The sequence below is a fragment of the Festucalex cinctus genome, chromosome 17, assembly GCF_051991245.1.
Source record: "Festucalex cinctus isolate MCC-2025b chromosome 17, RoL_Fcin_1.0, whole genome shotgun sequence".
In the NCBI taxonomy this organism is placed as follows: domain Eukaryota; kingdom Metazoa; phylum Chordata; class Actinopteri; order Syngnathiformes; family Syngnathidae; genus Festucalex; species Festucalex cinctus.
The window spans coordinates 3,986,263-4,004,820 of NC_135427.1; the positions used below are offsets into that span (position 1 = coordinate 3,986,263).

The 18,558-nt window shown below is 39.0% G+C and overlaps 2 protein-coding genes across 3 annotated transcripts in view; both read left to right on the plus strand.

The window, feature by feature from the left end:
* The first annotated feature begins 194 nt into the window (after positions 1-194).
* vps25 (vacuolar protein sorting 25 homolog) lies at positions 195-2,830 on the plus strand. Of its 2 annotated transcripts, XM_077501907.1 has the most exons (7): positions 220-321; positions 405-502; positions 1,036-1,181; positions 1,377-1,430; positions 1,527-1,615; positions 2,277-2,352; positions 2,423-2,830. In XM_077501907.1, the coding sequence occupies exons 2-7, from the start codon at positions 456-458 to the stop codon at positions 2,533-2,535; spliced, it is 525 nt and encodes a 174-aa protein (XP_077358033.1). In that variant the 5' UTR covers positions 220-321; positions 405-455; the 3' UTR covers positions 2,536-2,830. The 2 variants fall into 2 exon arrangements, with proteins under 2 accessions (XP_077358031.1, XP_077358033.1); XM_077501905.1 differs by having other exon boundaries at positions 195-502.
* A 149-nt stretch (positions 2,831-2,979) lies between these two features.
* wnk4a (WNK lysine deficient protein kinase 4a) overlaps positions 2,980-18,558 on the plus strand; it is a 34,483-nt gene continuing 18,904 nt past the window's right edge. Inside the window, exons 1-5 of the mRNA XM_077501903.1 lie at positions 2,980-3,454; positions 4,029-4,545; positions 16,186-16,358; positions 16,442-16,662; positions 16,750-16,907. Of these exons, the coding sequence (XP_077358029.1) occupies positions 4,072-4,545; positions 16,186-16,358; positions 16,442-16,662; positions 16,750-16,907 (1,026 nt within the window). The 5' untranslated portion in view covers positions 2,980-3,454; positions 4,029-4,071. The remainder of the gene's footprint in view (positions 3,455-4,028; positions 4,546-16,185; positions 16,359-16,441; positions 16,663-16,749; positions 16,908-18,558) is intronic.

Consider the following 18,558-nt stretch of genomic DNA (forward strand, 5'->3'; position numbering starts at 1 on the left):
ATGTCCCCCTCCTAAAATAATGGCCTATATGTCTTTCTTTTTTTTTTTCAGAAAGCACACAAAAAAATGAAGCAAATACTGATAATATTAATTATTATTATTTTTCATTTAAGTGGTAGAATTTGTATAATGATGTAGCCACTCTGAAAGAAAATGTCCATCTTTAGTTCCGTATGATGTAGTGAATCGGAACTATTTTGTAATTGGACGCGCTTCCGGAAGCTGTCACTGGCGGAAACGCTGCATTCGAAGCTGATTGAGGAAACTAATCGTGTCTAAACTTACAAAGATTGAAAAAGAAGCGTGATACACCACTTAGAAGTAATTAACCACGGTCGTGTTGACACCTAATTGAATAAAATGTCAGTATCAATTACCGTACTTTAATTTACGCGCGCTTGTAGTTTGTCGGAACCTTTTTGCTGTTGGACGTGCTTCTCACCGTATCCGCTGCGATGAGTTTCGAATGGCCATGGCAGTACAATTTTCCTCCATTTTTTACGTGAGTACACCTTTTAAACCTTATTTAAACACAGTAAATAAACACAATGCGCCCCTTCAACGCGGTGTCTATTTCAAGTGTGTTTTCTTCAAGTGGCTTTTAACCGCTAGCTTCAGGTTAGCAGGCTCCTTAGCTAAACAAGCTGAAATGCTACGGAAGTGGATTTGCTCATTTTGTGATCTGTCTAAAGTTGAACGTTATTGCATCTCTGGTTGAGTTTATATATGGCACACATTTGTTAATCTTTTATAAACGATATTCAAACGACTCATGAAGCTCTTAGTGTGGCCTGCGAGGAGAAATGTTCTTTCTTATGTCGTCTAGCTGTGTTGTTTAGCCTGCAATGCTTCAAGTTGGCTATTATGTGGAAATGTGTTTACATTTGGAGAGAGGCGTTGTTTTTTTATTGCACAACATTATTTTTAATGTATTTTCTATTCAATTAAATCTAAGTGATTAAACATAATCTATATTTCGCTTTGTAAGTTCTATTCTATTTCATTGTGATTGTTTTGATTGTTGTTTTTTTGCAGGCTTCAACCCAATGTGGACACAAAACAGAAGCAGCTGGCGGCGTGGTGTTCACTGGCGCTGGCCTACTGCCGCCACCAAAAGCTCTACCAGCTGGACGTGATGGAGGCACAGGAGAGCCCCGTCTTCAACAACCGCAAGATTTCACGTATCCTCTCCAAAGCTCAATGAAACATCTCCCCAAAACTATCAGTCAAATCACCTGTATTTGTTTGTATCTCAAATCAACTTTTCCCAATCATTGCAGAGCAATCTACCGTGCCTTTTGTGTTAGCCAGTCAAGTGGTAGTACCCGATGAAGTGTGCAGTAAAGTTCTTTCAGGCCTCCTTAACTGAATGGCAGGAAAACTGTCCATGGAAGCCATTCAAATTGTGTTTGAGGAGTTGAGGAAAAAAGGTAATGCTTCCATTAGAACATATGTTTATGTTGTTTTGTTGCAAATATTTTTTATGGTTCTCCGTATGTGTGTGTGCGCTTGTGGTGGTTGATAAGGCAACCTGGAATGGCTGGACAAGAACAAGTCAAGGTGCTTGGTGATGTGGAGGAGGCCTGAGGAATGGGGCAAGCTCATGTATCACTGGGTGAGGTAACACAACAAACACAGGCACACACACATCACACAATAACATTCATGAACACGAGTACACACCCGGAAACAAGCAGGAACATGCATGTACTGTATATACTTTTTTTTTTTTTTTTTTTTTTAATAAACAAATGAATTGGTCGTTAAATAGATAATACAGATAATGGACCACTCAATAAAATATTTAGGAAAAAAAGAAGATTAATTATTAATATTAAATAATTACAAAAAAAAATCAGGAAAAATGCTCATAAAAATGCCATAATAAAATAAATATGTATTAAAATATATATAATATTGGAAAAAAAGTCTGTTTCAGATTTAATCAATCTTTATATAACATTAAAAAAAAAATATTAGTAACAAATGGAAAAGTATGCAAATATTTAGTGGAGAAAAGTAAAATAGTTTATTTTTTTAATCAAATTAAATACAAAATTATTTGCACATCACATAATAAAACAGATTCAGCAGCATGAAAAGGAAAATGTTTTTATTATGTGTCAAAAATTGAAATGTCTTTAAATACAAAATGAAACTGGGGTCAGCAAAAAAAAAAAAAAAAAAAAATATATATATATATATATATATATATATATTAGAAATTTCGAAAAATATATCCAAATAATGACCATTATTTTTTTGTGTTGTCCCAGGTGTCTAAGAATGGAATGAACAACACTGTCTTCACGCTCTATGAGCTTTCCAACGGTGATGACACAGAGGGCGAAGGTACGATGCCGTCGACCTTTCCCATATAAGCTACACGGCACACTTGTTTCACATTTTGTCTTTTTACCAGAGTTCCACGGCTTGGAGGAGTGGATGCTGCTACGCTCGCTGCAGGCGCTGCAAACGGAAGGCAAAGCCGAGATCATCAGCATGGACGACGGCAAAGGCGTCAAATTTTTTTGAGGATGGCCGCTTGCTATTGTTTTCGTTGCCCGCCACTCCATCTGTATTTTTTATTTTTTTTTTAAATTGCCAGAAGGTTTTGGGTCATTTTGAGGTAAATTGACGCGTTTATGAGTATGGCTGGTAGTCGTCCTCCAAAGAAGCGTGTAAGTGACACTTGGACCAACACTGCTGAATCAACTCAGCCCTATTTGTTATTCATAACAATGTGACACTATCCCAGAAAGAATCCACAATCAACCTCTTCCCTCATATCATGTGTAAAAAAAATAAATAAATCAGACTATTTTATAAATTGGACTTTGTGGTCCCTGCATGTGTGGAGAGAACACCCCAGGCCAAAACATTAGGTACACCTTGTGTATATTTTTTTTAAATTAAAAAAATATGTTTGTTCAACTGCATTGCATCCTGGGAGATGTTCCTAGTATTTCCGTTACCTACCCTTGTATTTAAATGCATACCAAATGAACAAAAGGTTACAAAACAAAGGACTTTATTTAAATAGTGAATACTAAAGTTGTACCTAATGTTGTGTCCTGTGGAAAGTTGCATAAAACGGTGACGTCAGCACGTTGGTGGCCATGTTTTGTCTGCCTCTGGAGGGTGATAGAGTTCTAGGGAAGCCTCTTGCATGGTGTTTGTATGTGTACGTGTGTTGTACATGAGAAAGTTAAAGCGCCTCCTTGTGGTAAGTCACCAAAATTAGTGAGGAGCGAGTGTACAGGGGCGGAGCTAATGCAAGTGAAGGAGAGCTCTGTTGATATATCCTCCTCCTGCTCGCCCGGGTCTGTTACATACGCTTAATACACCTCCGTGTTGCTTGTTCTCCAGATCCAGGCTGAGGATTCTTCGCTGAATACGAGCTTGGACTATTTCACCAGGAGGAACATGTATTTTGACGCAGCTTAAGGAGAAAGTGAGTACGCTTGTGTTTTTTTTAAATTATAAAGTTGCCCCAATCATTGCATTATTAGTTATTTTTTCATATAGTTTTTTTTGTAGTACTAATATTTTATTTGTGTCATCCAGCACACCAATGTCAAAATATAAATTCAAACTTCTTTTTTAATCTATGTAGTTCACTTGACATATATACGTTGTGGATTTCACCATACATTGTTATTTGTGACTCGACCAACCATATCAACATGATGCATTGTTATTCATGACTAACTTTACTGTTACTGTGGTCATTTTTTTTTTTTAATGATTAAAACTGCTGATACAGTTTTTCACCACTAAATCTATAATTTGACCATTTGTTTCTCTACTGAGCATATTGATGTGATTATTTGTTACGACGAACTCTACTGACCCATGTTAATGTGACACTGACACACATGACTAATTCTAATGACCTTGACAGTTTGTTACTTGCGACTAAATCTGTCACTGGTGTAGTTTCTTACTCATGACTGACTACTGACCATCTCAGTGTGGCAAATTGTTAACACTAACGAACAACTAACTCATTGGATTTCTACACAAAGGCACCTTCCGAGTCCAGAGCAGAAGCTGGTGACCGGGCGCACCATGTCGCACGCCCAGGTGGAGATCGCCGGCCGCGGCTTCCCGGGCTTGCAGCCGCACGGCCTGGGCGCCCGCCGCAACTCGTACGGCTTACACAAGATCAGCGTGGACGTGGACTCGCCCCTCTTCGGCGGCGCCCTCTCCAAAGCTCTCTCCTGGTCGGCCGAGAACATCCTCAGCCTGCCCGAGTCCCGAGCCGAAGACGAGGAGGACGAGGAGAAACCGCGCGACGACACTCCCCCGTGCAGCCCCATTTCGGGCGTCGAGTCGGAGCAAGGGCGGCAGGCGTCGCCTCGCGTGAACTTTGACCCGCGGTGGGAGGAGGAAAAGGAGGATGTGGAGACCAAAGCGGTGGCGACGTCGCCTGACGGACGCTACCTCAAGTTCAACATCGAGATTGGGAGGGGGTCCTTCAAGACCGTCTACAAAGGCCTTGACACGGAGACCACGGTGGAGGTGGCCTGGTGTGAGCTTCAGGTAGGATGTCCTTTTATGGTCAACTTCCTGTTCACAGCATCAGGTCATCCTGTCTTTACTATTTTATTTACATTTGGGTGAGGACAAGCACTAGCCTAACTCAGCTCGTTAACTCTTTTACTGCCACACGTTATCAAAAAAAGCCTTTGATCATTTACATCATCCTTCAAAACGTATTTCATCAGATTTCGTCATGTTTCATTGTAATTTCATACGGCCCATTGAAAAGAGATACAATGCTGCCATCTGCTGGCCTTACATAGTGTTTTTGATTCCACAACTCATTGACCAGGCAGCGCGTGCTGCACTTAGACGGTGGAGTGCCCATTGATAAAAACAAAACAAAACAAAAAGCTTAGTATTTTACTAATCGTTATTAAACGTTTTTGGCGATCAAAGAGTTAATGTGACAAAAAAGTAAAAAACAAAACAAAAACCTTGTCCACATTTTACATCTTGTTCACATCTTCAGCGATCACGAATCACACAGGAGCACGTCGTTCGTCATCGACCTTGGAGCGGCTCCATGTCAAGTTTGGTCTCCGGTAATCTTTGTTGTCACTGACAACCAGGCCGGCTCTCCGCATGCCTTCAGCGCTTCCACATGCTTGTGTGTGTGATGTAAACAAGTCGGAAGCAGCAGCTGCCTCCTGCCATGCTTTGGTGGCTCAATGGAGGATTTGAAGGCTTAACATCGACGGTGTCACTTTAGCCTGGCAGCTAAGTGCGCCTTCCGAGGTGGTGGCCTAAGCTCAGACGAAAACTGTCGGACACTGACATGCACAGTAGTCATTTTGGTGGAGACAGTCGTGTTTATTACATGAAAAAAAAAAAGGAAAAAAAAAAGGACGGCCGCCAGCCACTTAGCTGGGCTGCATATCAGGAAAACTACATTACGCTCCACTTAAACAGCAATCTACGAAAACCACACAGGGCAACAAATAATCTAACGTATTCATTAGAAAACTTGGCAGTTTGAGCTCGCTGGCAAGCGCATCAATCTAATCGTCCAGTTTTTCCACACACCCGCTCTTAATAGTAATGAATTAAACAAAATTACCATGTGCCCAAAATGTCATAGGAATTAAAAAGTCAACTATTTTCAATAATTTTTTTTTATAATGACTAAAGAAATTAAGCCATGGTTACTATAATATTAAAGTCAGTGTATTTGTGACTTATTTAAAAAAAAAAATATGCTTAAAATATCATGCCTTTCTTCTGGAAAAGACATATTTATTCTTGAAAAATAGGAAAGAATTTAAAAAAAAAAACTTTTTTTTTGTGCAAAAATAAGGATTTGAAGTTGAACCAAAAATAAACAATAAAATAATAAATATTCAATAATGAATGAATTAATTTATATGTTTGTATTTTATTTTATTTATTTTTTTTACTTTAAAAGGGATACTTGACTCATTGAACAATTTTCAGCAGTGAAAAGTTAATATTTTGTCCAGAATGAATTTGATAACTTCATTATTTTTCATGTACAATTAATACCTTTTGAAAAAGTCATTTTTCTACTTGCTGTCGACTGATGATGACATCACCTGTGCTGAGATAGTCGGTAACGGCCAATCATAGCTCACCTGTTTTCTGGTTTTGGTCAGTAAAATGAGCCATGATTGGTCGTTACCTACTTCCTCAGTGCAGGTGATGTCATCATTAGTCGTCAGTAAGTAGAAAAATTACTTTTTAATAGGTATTAATTGTATATGAAAAATAATGACGTTATTATAGACAAAATATTAACTTTTTGCTGCTGAAAATTGCGCAAGGAGTCAAGTATCCCTTTAATTTTTAATTTTTGCTATTTTTGTTTTTTTAACTTAATTTTGGGCATGGTGGGTTAAAATATAATATAAAAATATTCCCTTGGTGGAAATTTGGTACTTATGTTTTTTTTATTTATTTTTAATTAATTTAATTTTGTATCGTGATGCACGCTGTGGGGTCATGCTTAGAGGTGGAGAGCATGTGTAAATGTGCCCCCCCCCCCCAGGGCTCCAGCGGTGTCCTTTCAGCTCAGCAGTCCACCTGTCAGGTGTTTGTTTGAAGGAAAGAAAAAACAAACCAAAACTCAACTTTCTTCCTGCGGCTGTTCGCCGGTGGCCATGTGTGTTGAAGCACTTTAATCTCCCTTAATGAGCTTAGAGGTGGTTGATATGGTTACAGCCCGTGGTGGGTCGACCTCAGCATCTCCGCCGGAAATCTCCGCCTAACGTGACCCCCGCCTGCCCTCACCCCCACCCCCTGCATGGCACACCAGAGGCGCGTGTTGGTGGCTAAACAGGGCCGAGGCCTGCCGTGTTGATGCAGCAGCACTTGCAAGTCATCTAGAACGACTTGAGTCGGGTAAAACGTATGTTGAAAGGTGAAAATAAATTGCTCTCTTCGCACTCTCAAATGTCAACGGTGTCTTCAGGGATCGCATTGCAGCCATTCTGTGGCTACGAACAGCAACGAATCCATTTTGAAGCACGTTAAAGTTGACATAAAAATGTGCTCATGTCTCCTGACCTGAAAACTAGCTTAAAACGATGACATTACATTCCCCACTTGGACACACCTGTTTCCTGCACATCCTCATACATTCTCGGTGGTGTGCAGTTTATTGTCAGTTTGCACAAGTCAGGTCCGCCATAAAGTCACCATCCATGACGTGCAAAACAGCCCGCAGACACTCGCAAAGTCCACGTTCGTTGCTTGCTGGTCGTTAGCTTGGGCAAAATGACTTTGTGTGAGAATAATATCATTTAAAATAACACTTCTTGATGCTCATGCTCACGTACGAATAGCCAGAGGAAAATGAAGATGGAAAATATCTATATCACACAGCTCTACATCCAAACAATTTTGCCCTATAACAAGCAAAGACTATTCTTTGCTTTGACGTCAAGTTTATTGACAATAATTCGACAGCCGATCACGAGCGTGACGCCTCAGCTAGCCATGAAGCACCGTCACTGTTTAGCTAAAAGGATGTTTTCCAAGTTTTTTGTCATGCAAAACAAATGTTTTTTTGTTTTTTTTAGCCAACTGACAATGTAACAAACTTTTCATTTACAGTAAACCGGTGTATGTTGCTACTTCCCTATTAGATGCTGCACTTTTCCCCTTCTATTAAATAAAAAAAAAAAAAAAAAAAAAAAAACTATCACAAAAATTCTTTTAGTCTTAGTTTTACCTTCCATAACCTCCGCTACCGGAAACATCCATCACGCTGCTGTTTGCTGTCACGGCAGTTGCTTAATCAGCCGGCGGCCAACGCTAGCTAGCCACTCCTTCGCTAACATAGCACCTTTTGAAAAAAAATAAAAGCCACATTGCTGTGCGTGCGTCACCAGCACCACTTTGCACTTTATGTGCTTTTTAAGTGTAATTATCATTAAAGTTCCAGAGAGCCATAAAGTCACTCCAACATAAGCTTTATCAAGCTTCTATGGGAGTAGCTATATGCGCATTTAGCTAGCGTTACAGGCTAACTGTCACTAACTGTTATTTTTAAGGTGGATAATTAAGGGGGAATTATGCATATATGTGTAATTATACCTTAAATGTTCTTTTTTTTTTTTTGTCATCTCAACACAAAAAACCTTTCCTCTTGTTTTATCACATTTTTAGAGATTTAGCTGAGTAATGGTAATCAATGACAGTTGGGCTTACACAAACCCTTCAGGTGGGCTATATTTATTTTATTTTATTTTATTTTATTTTATTTTGTACTGATTTGGACTCTTATCTTTTCCCACACAAGAACAAGATGGAAAAATTTATGGGGGTTATATCTCATGATTGTAAACACAAGTAGGACACATTCAAATATACATTCAAATATTGTATATTTACATGCCTGATTACGAGGAAGTGGGAATCAGTGTGTGCGTTTTCAACGTTTTCGGGTGTGTGGACTTTTTATTTAAGCGCCGCGTTTACCGAGTTAGTTGAAATTATCTTTGCTGTTAAAAGACGCTGAGTGGAAAGTTGGCCGGCCGAGTGACACTGAGGCCTTGTACATGCTGGCACCAGGCATTATGTGGTCATTACACGGCCTCCCTTTTCCATCGCAGTGCCGCCGCGAGGGATTTTTCCACTTTCCAGGAAACATACCTGACCACGAGTGCGAATATATCTTATTTTGATAATTGCTGATGTGCAACAACATACCTGCAAATAGAGCGGAGCGAGTTTACAAGTCAGACTCGCAATGTAAAAAAAAATAAAAATCTTTATGGATTCTCTCTTCAGGTAACAAATCATAATTGATTGCTTTGTGAAGTTGTTAGGCTGTTCCTGATCCCCGGAACAACAAGCAATTGTGCCTTCCTTTTTTTAGCCCTAGAAAAGTAATAGCGTGTTTGAGCCGCCTTGAGTCACGTTGCAATCAAAATCAGCAACGTGAACGCTGATCACGCGCCACCTTTTTTGTTTTTTTTGTCGACGGAAGCTGTCGAAAAGGCCACTGGTGGGTTTTCTTTACAGTGTTGACAGTGCGAAGCTGCGGGAGGAAACGTGCACGTGTACATGTGTGGCGGTCCTGCTTCCTAAACAAACCCCGAGCAGGCCCGAGGGGGTAACCTTCGGTCAATCCCGCCATGAATCGGCCATTACCCATTTTGGAAAGGCCCGTGTGTTTTCTCCGTCAACACCTTAATATACTCCAGTCTGTCTTTTTTTGGGTGGGGGGGGGGGGATCGAATGCGGCACTCTCCCTAATTTGGCTCTCGATGAGGTTGTGGGCATCAATCTTTCATGCGTGCAGGTCACGTGACTGGCGGCCTTTGCATAGCGGCGCTTTGTAAACCAGATCCGCTCCTGGTACCCGCTGGGACCTGATCTGTATAGCTGAGTGTAACTGGATGCCATGACACTCACTGTAGCCACAACACATAATAACTTCCTGTAGCTGTTCATCCATTATCTAAACCAGGGGTGTCCAAACTTTTTCATTTGAGGGCCACATACAGAAAATCAGGACGCAAGGGCCACATCATGTTATGAAGAGAAATTGTGTTTAGTATTAAAAATTGTACAAATAATTTATTTGTGCTTTTGCATATTTAGAAAAATGCTACAGTATATAAACCAATTTATTTGTAATATGGCAGTAGGGTTATTATGGTTTGGGAATTTTTCATTTAAGTTGAGTTTGGTCACAGCACATTTCGAGCCTTAATGTGCCCTCGTGAGCAGTCCAGAGTGTAGTTTGCCTTTCAACAATACCTCAAATGGCCACTTCAAACCAAAACAAAATGGCTGGCTTCCTGGGCCCTTTTTAGGCTGGTTGAAGTTCATAAAAAGGGGGAAAAAAAGAGAGGACTCGTTACTCCTTAGTCAAACAGAGCTATTTCCTCGCACAGCTTTTAGCTTCTGCCTCAGGACAGTTTGTCAGTTGTGTTTGGACTTTGTGCACCAGGCCATGCCAAGGCTCTCTTGAAACTGATGTACCTGCATTAACTCACCTCTTATGAAACTTTAATAGCCCAAACATCCCCAAACTTGACTGGTGTGTATATCTTGGTAATAGATATTTGCATGCTACATATTTTAGGAGTCCCCAAGCCAGAACACATCAGTAGCCTAAAACCAAATCTCTATCAGTTGTTTAGGTAGGCACATTTATCAGGTCATGGTGCACAAAAATGCACCATTGTGTTATGAAGCAGCCATTTTGAACTAATTTATTCTACCATTTACTGCTTGTCAAGTACCTGCATCGAATCTCCTGTTTACCAATTGATTAGGCAGACTTCTATGTGGCAAAACTCACTCAGTATCACCTCCTGAAGGGTTAAATAACAAATGCTAGTTAATTGTGCAAAGCACAAAACAAACTCAAAGTCAACCATTTTGTTTTGAAGCAGCCATTTTGTATACATCCTCATTATTTTCTACATAATATGCACACTGCAATCTGCAGGCTATCTGACTCCATTAAATCTGATTGAGGAGCCCACAATTGTCGCCTCTGACCTCTGGACACCTGAGACCTGACTGTGCAGGTTGAGTCACCTTTGAGCACTCGGAGGAGCCTTTTTATATAGGCACGAGAATCTCACGGTTCTCAAATCTTTCAAAAACACAAACACTTGTCGCATGATTGTAATTTGATTGGCTAATGTGATCGGTCTATTTACTGTGTGCATTCATTTACTCCTAAAACCTACCGGAACGTTGTAATCACCAATTAAACTATAGTTAAGCAACATTTTAGTGTAGAACTAGCAAATAAATGCTCATCATGTCGTTTCTCACGCGAGAGGCTGTCAAGTTTTACAGGTCGGTAGGAGTGTGTGGGTGGCGGATCAGCGGCAGAAGGCTTAAGTGCAGTTTATAGACGCGCCCTTAGTTGGTCAGTGGCAGCAAACATCAGCCGGGTTCAGGCCCGTTAAGAATAACCGAGTAAATAGGCTAATCTGGGGCCTATGGGACACGGTGATGCAACACTTCCTGAGAAGCGCCACATACAGTACAGTAGTGCCGACACATTACTTGTTGTCCTCTTATGTAGTCATTATTATTTTTGTAAATAATTATCTGTCTTCTAAACATTTTTGGGGGGGTATAAATTATTTGATTAAAAAAATAGCTATTTGCCATTTTTGTACGAAGTCCAAAGTATTATGGCGCCATCTAGTGTCATCTTGGTGCTAAAGAACTATGTTAAATTGAAATGAGGAGCTTCATTTAGACAAAAGTAGTGCATAACCGCCATCTTTTTGCTCCAATTGGCATTTATAATTCGTGATAGACCAATCTGTTTTTTTCAAGGCCGATACCGATACAAATGACTAGTCGTCAAAGTAGGCTGATAACCGATATTTTTAGCCGATATTCATTTGCAGTAAAATAAAAAAAATCTTTTAAACTATATTGTCATATTTGTTTAAAAAAAATATAACAAAATTGTAGTGAGCTTCCAAGGTAATTAGCATGTGTTTAGCTAAATTTAAAAAAAAAAAAATTAAATTAATAAACAAGTAAATGGATCCCTAAAAAATTCTACTGCAAATAAAGTTTTCTAAAAATGTAACATAATTTCTAGATTTTTTTTTTAGTGTAGGGAATTCCTATTTTTGTATAAAGTGGAAATTTAAATAGAAGTTCCCTGCACTGAGTGACAAACGCATGCGAATGTAGCTCATTTGGGGATTTTGTTCGGGTTCGTGAAACGTTTCAAAAGATCTTTGCAGTGAAAAATTGTCTGAATTCGCAACGTTTGCAAATATTCACTGCTCAATGAGATACCAGCTTTATCAGCCTTCGGATTCAAAAAATGGCAGATGCTATCCCTATTTATAATATATATTTTTCATTGGAATATCCATTAGGTTGCGTCCAGTATTGTCGAGGAACACGTGACATTTTATTTTTTTTCGTCCCAAACTTTACGAGGTGATGTATGCGAGTACGTGTCCTCGGTCTATTCTGCGGGGACCAAATGTTCACCGCACGTCACCTTCGGCTTGGAAGCAGCACACTGGCACTTCAGTTCTCACCCGCAACACACCTCAATGGCGGCACTGTGTGTGCGTGTCAGTCAGCCTCGGACCTGCCAGGTTCCCGCCTCTTTATCTTTGACCTTAATCCGAGACTTGTGGAGAACGTAGGGCTGGGTGCCGCCTTAAAAGAAATGTTAATCAATTTCAGATTTTAATTGATTTTTTTTTTTTTTTACTCCATCTAAACACACAACAATGAAAACTTCATTTGTATTTAATTAAAACAACCACATAGCTTTTCCATAATAACGTCCTTTTAGCTTAGTGCTAACAAACAATGCAAAACAACATAGATTGGCTAACAAGTAGCATCTACGCTTTTAGCAAGAAATAGTTTGAACACAAATTTAAAAGCATAATCTTCATGGCCAAGCTAATACAGTGATCCACTAAACCCACGAAGCAGGCTCTAGAGTCGAGGCAATATTAAGTCTCAGTGACTGGAAGTCTTTTTTTTTTTTTTTTTCTTGGCACACGGCTGCAAGTGTTTGCTGCTGTGTTCGTGCAGCGGTTGTCACAATAGGGCCGCTGACAGGGAGTACAGGGGTGTCTTAAAGCCAGCTTATTGCTTCCGCCGTCCACGTCGCTTACGTAACGGCGCTCGTGTGGCACCGACGGGTCCCCAGAGCCCCCCCGCACAGCCCCTTAGACCCCCTCTGCTCAATCAACACTTCTCTCTCCCGCTAGCATGCAGCTGCAAGAGATGATGGAAAAGCTGAGACGCATTTATTCATTGTAATATGATCACTGGATGTGTACGCTTTCCTGTGCATTATGCAATACATACTCCAGGTCTGCTTGTGCGCACACAGGTGGGGGAGGTCTGTTTGTATGTCTGTGTGGTTTTGTTTTATTTTGTGTAAAAAAAAAAAAAGAAAAATCTGTTTTTTTTTCATTTAATGACAAAGATATTAGTTTCGATTTTAATTGAAAATACAGTACAGTTATTTTTCCATAAATATTATTTAACATTTTTTCTAAAAAGAATTTTTGCTAACTATATTTAATAGTTTTTATGTGTATTTAATTTAATGACCGATATATAGATTTATTTCATGACAGTTACGAAATTGAAGAATGACCAAAATATGAATCCAATGCATGAAAACATTTTTACCCCTAAATATTTATAATTTTTGTTAAATATTTTTATATTTTTTTAAAAATCTATTAAATTTGTATATTATTTATCAGATAATAAATGAACATTTTTGAATGTCAGAAATGGGCAAAAAGTTTGTTTTCCTACACATTTAAACAAAAAAAATTTCCCAAAATATTCTTCGTTTGATGACACTACCGCATTAAAAAAAAAAAAAAAAAAAAAAAAAAAGTCATGGACTTAACTCATTTGCAAATTGTTGTTAAAGACGGTAAAGAAAAAGTTCCCTAAAATTATTTTTTTATAGAACTTTTCAAAGACCAATGAATTGGTTCGATATTAAAAAAAAAAAAAAAAAAAATGCATTATTTCTAATGTAATGTATTTTTCAAAAATGTATTTGTGTTTTTTCCCCCACTTGTAAACATAAACAAAAAAAAAACCATTTGTTGGACATCATACTCACAGTTGTGTTCCAGTGCATGTGTTGTTGTGCGGCCAAATGTGTCATGGAAAAGTTGGACTCCAGACCATTCCTTCTTTGGCCAAGGCTTCATGCACTACAACTCTGTCTGCCAATAAAGGTCTTGCCAGACATTAGGCCGCTCCCGCCTCAAGACAAGCGCACGATTGCAATGTTCCGTAGACATTCCCTCAGAATTGAAAATGCAAAATGGAAAGGTTTGTATCTAGGAAAGGGGAAAACTGTTACAAGGCTTGTTTGGTATCGTGAGAAGGGGGGGGGAAGAAGAGTTTTTGTCTTTCTTTAAATTAGAATCTTTATCATTGGATTTTTGTGAAGGGAAATAAAAAGATCACCCAACCCAAATATGACCTCTGTCTGTTCTCAGCCAACTTGTGTACTCCATTTTGCCTCCTCAAGATCGCTTTTCCCTCCAATGTCTCATTTTTGTGGCTTTCAGTGGAGAAGATGGTTTACCTATCCACGTGGTCCATAGTGGAAAGTGGCGCTGGCGGGACTTTTCCAACAAATCCTTCCACTTTGTACATTCTGGAGGTTTGCACTCATGCGTGTAAAGCCAAGCTTGAGTTAAAAAAAAAAAAAAAAAAAAAAAAAAAAAATCTTGCGGTTTTGGCTGCCTTAGTTAGGCACTCGGGATGTGCACACTCAGCCCTTGAAAGTGTAACAATCCCGACGTGTGTTACTCAACTAGGGAGGTGATAAGGTTTTATAATAAAATGGCAGATTTGCTTTCATAAAAATCTGATTTTTTTTTCATTTTAATTTTTGCTTAAAGAGAAAGAATAAGTTTTGCTCTTTATTTTTTTGCCTTTTGAAATTAGCTTTATTTCTCTTCATGGCAAAAAAAAAGCTCAACAAAAGTTTCTCTCACAGAATTAACTGCTGCTAAAAAATATAATAAAAAACCTCCCAGTCCTTACTTACATATATATTCAAATTAGTGTTGTTCCGATACTGGTATCGGCAGAAGCCCCGATACTGCATTAAAACAGTGGTATCGGTATCGGCGAGTACTAACGGGTAACATGCCGATACCATTAATTCCAACACTAATATAGGACTTTGGATGCAGCATCTTGTGTCTTGCTCGTGCACAACATTCACTGATATGCGACATGTTCACTGCATGCCGATCTAAGATATCCTATTGGCCCTTGAATGCTCTGAACCAATGGCAGGACAGTTGAGAAAAAAAAACAAAAAATGGCATCGGAACAACACAAATTCAAATTAATCAATGAAATTGATTAACCACCCAGCTCTATGCTCAACAGTCTCGCCCATGTCGTGCTAGCCGACTATAAGGAGGACTAATTAGATTAAGTTAGAAGTTCCAAACATGCCATTGCTCAACACCTACTTGTGTGTGTGTGTGTGTGTTACTGAACATGTCGGCTGCAATCTGCCGCCTGTGAGCTGATTTTTATCTCCCTCAGAGCTGGCCTCTGTGCCCTCAGCTCCAGGAGGCCCTCCTGACAAGTGGGAGGAGGGACGAAGGTTTTTTGGGGAGCGGGTTTTCTTCGACTTGATTTTGAGCGCAAACACACTCGGAGATTTTTTTATTTTTTATTTTTTCCTAGAATTCATCCTGAATGCAGGATGAAGTCTCCTGAGATGTTTCCGCTAAGCTCCTAAATGGCTCCATTCAGGGAACACGGACGACGCACAAGAAATTTCTTTGTCCGTGTGGCGTCATTGCAGTGTTGAAGTGCATATATGGATTTTTGATGAGGGGGGCCTCAAACCTGTAATGCCCCATCTCCCCCGTTTTTTTTTTTTTTTTGAAAATTGCTGCGATTATGCAACCGGGGGTGGATGAGCTTGTGGTTTCCACTGCTGCTGCTAATTAGCTTAAGTAACAGCCATTTATCAAACCACGGTTTGTATGAGTTATGTAATCATATGCACCCCCCGGGGTGTTCCGTTTAAACATGTTGACAGTGTGGGTTAACTGGGAACATATGCTAACTTGCAGCGCGACCACATTTGATGTTAGCGTTTCATTGCTGCATTGTTTCATTACTTTGTCTTATTTCGTTGGCCTAATAGCCTAGCATTACCAAAGTCATTTAAAATATGACAAATTTGGCTAATAAGAAGAGGCTAGTTACCTCAATTCAGCTTTTTGTGGATTACTCTACCATCACTGAGAATCAAAACACAAAAAACAAACAAACCATTTAACTTAGCATAAACATTTTTTTTTAATTTATTGACAGTGAGTTAGACTAAAGATGTATTCTGTGTTCAACAAATTGTTATAAAAGATAAAACTCTTACCAGCCAAAATATAATGTAAAACTAGATAGCGAGTGAGCTATGTGTTAGCATACGCTAACTTAGCTGCTTATGAGTAATGTTATGTAAAGATCATACTGTACAGTTGTCCTATGTTGTATTTGCTTTTATTTTACTTTTGTTTTGTATGCTACCATGTTGGCACTTTAAATAAATAATCTAAATAGATAAAATAAATAAATGAAAAACATATTGACTAAGCTAAGCTAACTGTTAGCCGATGCCGAATAATAACGCCTGTGATGTCGCAGACTCGCAAGCTAACCAAGGCGGAGCGTCAGCGCTTCAGCGAGGAAGTGGAGATGCTGAAAGGCCTTCAGCATCCCAACATCGTGCGCTTTCACGACTCGTGGAAGTCGACGATGAAGGGCCACAAGTGCATCATCCTGGTGACGGAGCTCATGACGTCCGGCACGCTCAAGACGTGAGTCCCAACCCAACCCACCACTTTTAGGCTGGGATGGAAAAACGTGACAACAAAAATCGGTCTTTTACTTTTTTCTGTAGCTATCTGAAAAGGTTTAAGGAGATGAAGCTGAAGCTGCTGCAGCGCTGGAGCCGTCAAATCCTGAAGGGGCTCCATTTCCTGCACACGCGCACGCCGCCCATCATCCACCGCGACCTCAAATGCGACAACATCTTCATCACCGGGCCCACCGGCTCCGTCAAGATCGGCGACCTCGGGCTCGCCACGCTCAAGAGGGCCTCCTTCGCCAAAAGCGTGATCGGTGAGCTTGTGAGATGAAAACGACACCCGACCCGTGTGGCTTTATGGACAAAAAGTATTGGGATGCGTCTCGTCACCATGTTGACAGGAACGCCCGAGTTCATGGCCCCCGAGATGTACGAGGAGAAGTACGACGAGGCGGTGGACGTCTACGCCTTCGGCATGTGCATCCTGGAGATGGCCACCTCCGAGTATCCGTACTCTGAGTGCCAAAACGCTGCGCAGATCTACCGCAAAGTCACCAGCGTGAGTAATGGAGCCCCCTTGTGTGTCGGATGTCTTTAGTGAATGTCAGAATTTCCTCACATGAGACAAAGCAGTGTTGGCTTAGCAGGTTTTTGTGCGTGAGTGTAATAATTGAAATCACGATTAGGACAATCATTTATTTTTTGCATAATGATATGAGCTAAGCATCTAATGCGACATGAGTCATGCTAGGTGCTGAGTTTATGACGTGAATTAAAATTACAAAAAACATTGGCGTAATGACTTCAAATGTCTGCTCATTGGCGCCGACACATCGACGGGCGGGAATGATTTGTTTGGGGAAAATTGTGTCCCAGTTCACCGACGCCGCAGAAAAGGCGTCTGTTTGTCCACGGTTACATCACATATGCAAAGTTAGAAAGTGTTAAGTGGACGATGGTAGCAGCGTTAGAACGTCGGCACAGTTTCCCGCGCACGTTGTAATGTTAAATTGCACACCTCATAAACGAATGCCAGCGTGCCGTGGGGAGTTCCTAGCGCTAACGTGAAACCAGCTGCGGGGCCGGTCGTCCACAGGCCATATTATTAGGTATACCTGCACCATTAATACCGGGGCCATCAAGCATTTTCATTTTCAAATGTCCTGTATTATTTGAGGTATTAATTTTGACATTTTTTTTATTTATTTTTTTATGTATTCATTCGTTTTGCCTTTTTGTTTTTATTACTTTTTCTCATTAAGTAATTGTTTAATTACTTTATTGTAAATACTTCAAATAAAACAATTAAGTAGATGTTTTTAACATTTATTAAAAAAATAAATATATTGCATTTATTTTATTAAAATTTTTGTTCTCATTTACTGAGATTTTATTAATTTTTATTTGATTTATTGTAAATAAGGGAACGCTTATAAAATCATCATATAGATGCATTTAATGTTTTTACATGACACATAATGTATTCTTTTTCAATTTTTACTTCATGTTTTATTTAGCTTTGATTAATGTTTTTGTGTAATTTATTGTAAATACAAATTTGAAACTATTAACATAACTACATATATGTATTTAGCATGTATTATTTGTTATTGAGTAAATACTTAATTAAAAAGAATGAATTCTGTTTTTAAATAAATTCCCATTATTTTATTAATATTTTGTTATTTATTTAGCTCACTTAATAGTTTATATTATTATTATTATTATTATTATTATTATTATTTCACATTTATTTATTTTATTTTTTTTAATAAAAGGTTAATTAAAATATATTGTTTTATTCCGTTATTTATTTCTCTAATTACACTATTTATTGTAAATAGAATGAGAAAATAATCTGTAAAAAGCAAATAAATATTTTATGGATCCGTTTAATGTTTGTTTATTTTAGGAAATAATTAGTTAATAAATAAACAAACAAAAAAAATGAGTAACTCTTTCGTCTTACTGTTATTATTAATATTCTCATCATTTTTGCAATTATTAAAAAAAACAATAAAACAATGAAATGAGAAATTTTGTATATTTTCCTTTTTAACATATTTATTCTGTTATCCCATCCACAAATGACAAAATGAGTTAGCGGGCCTCTTAGCTTGTCTCCAAACAGATAATAGAACCACGCCGCGCTACTGTGCGACATGTCAGATAACAACACGCCGAAAGCCAATTGTTGCTGTGTTTTGACT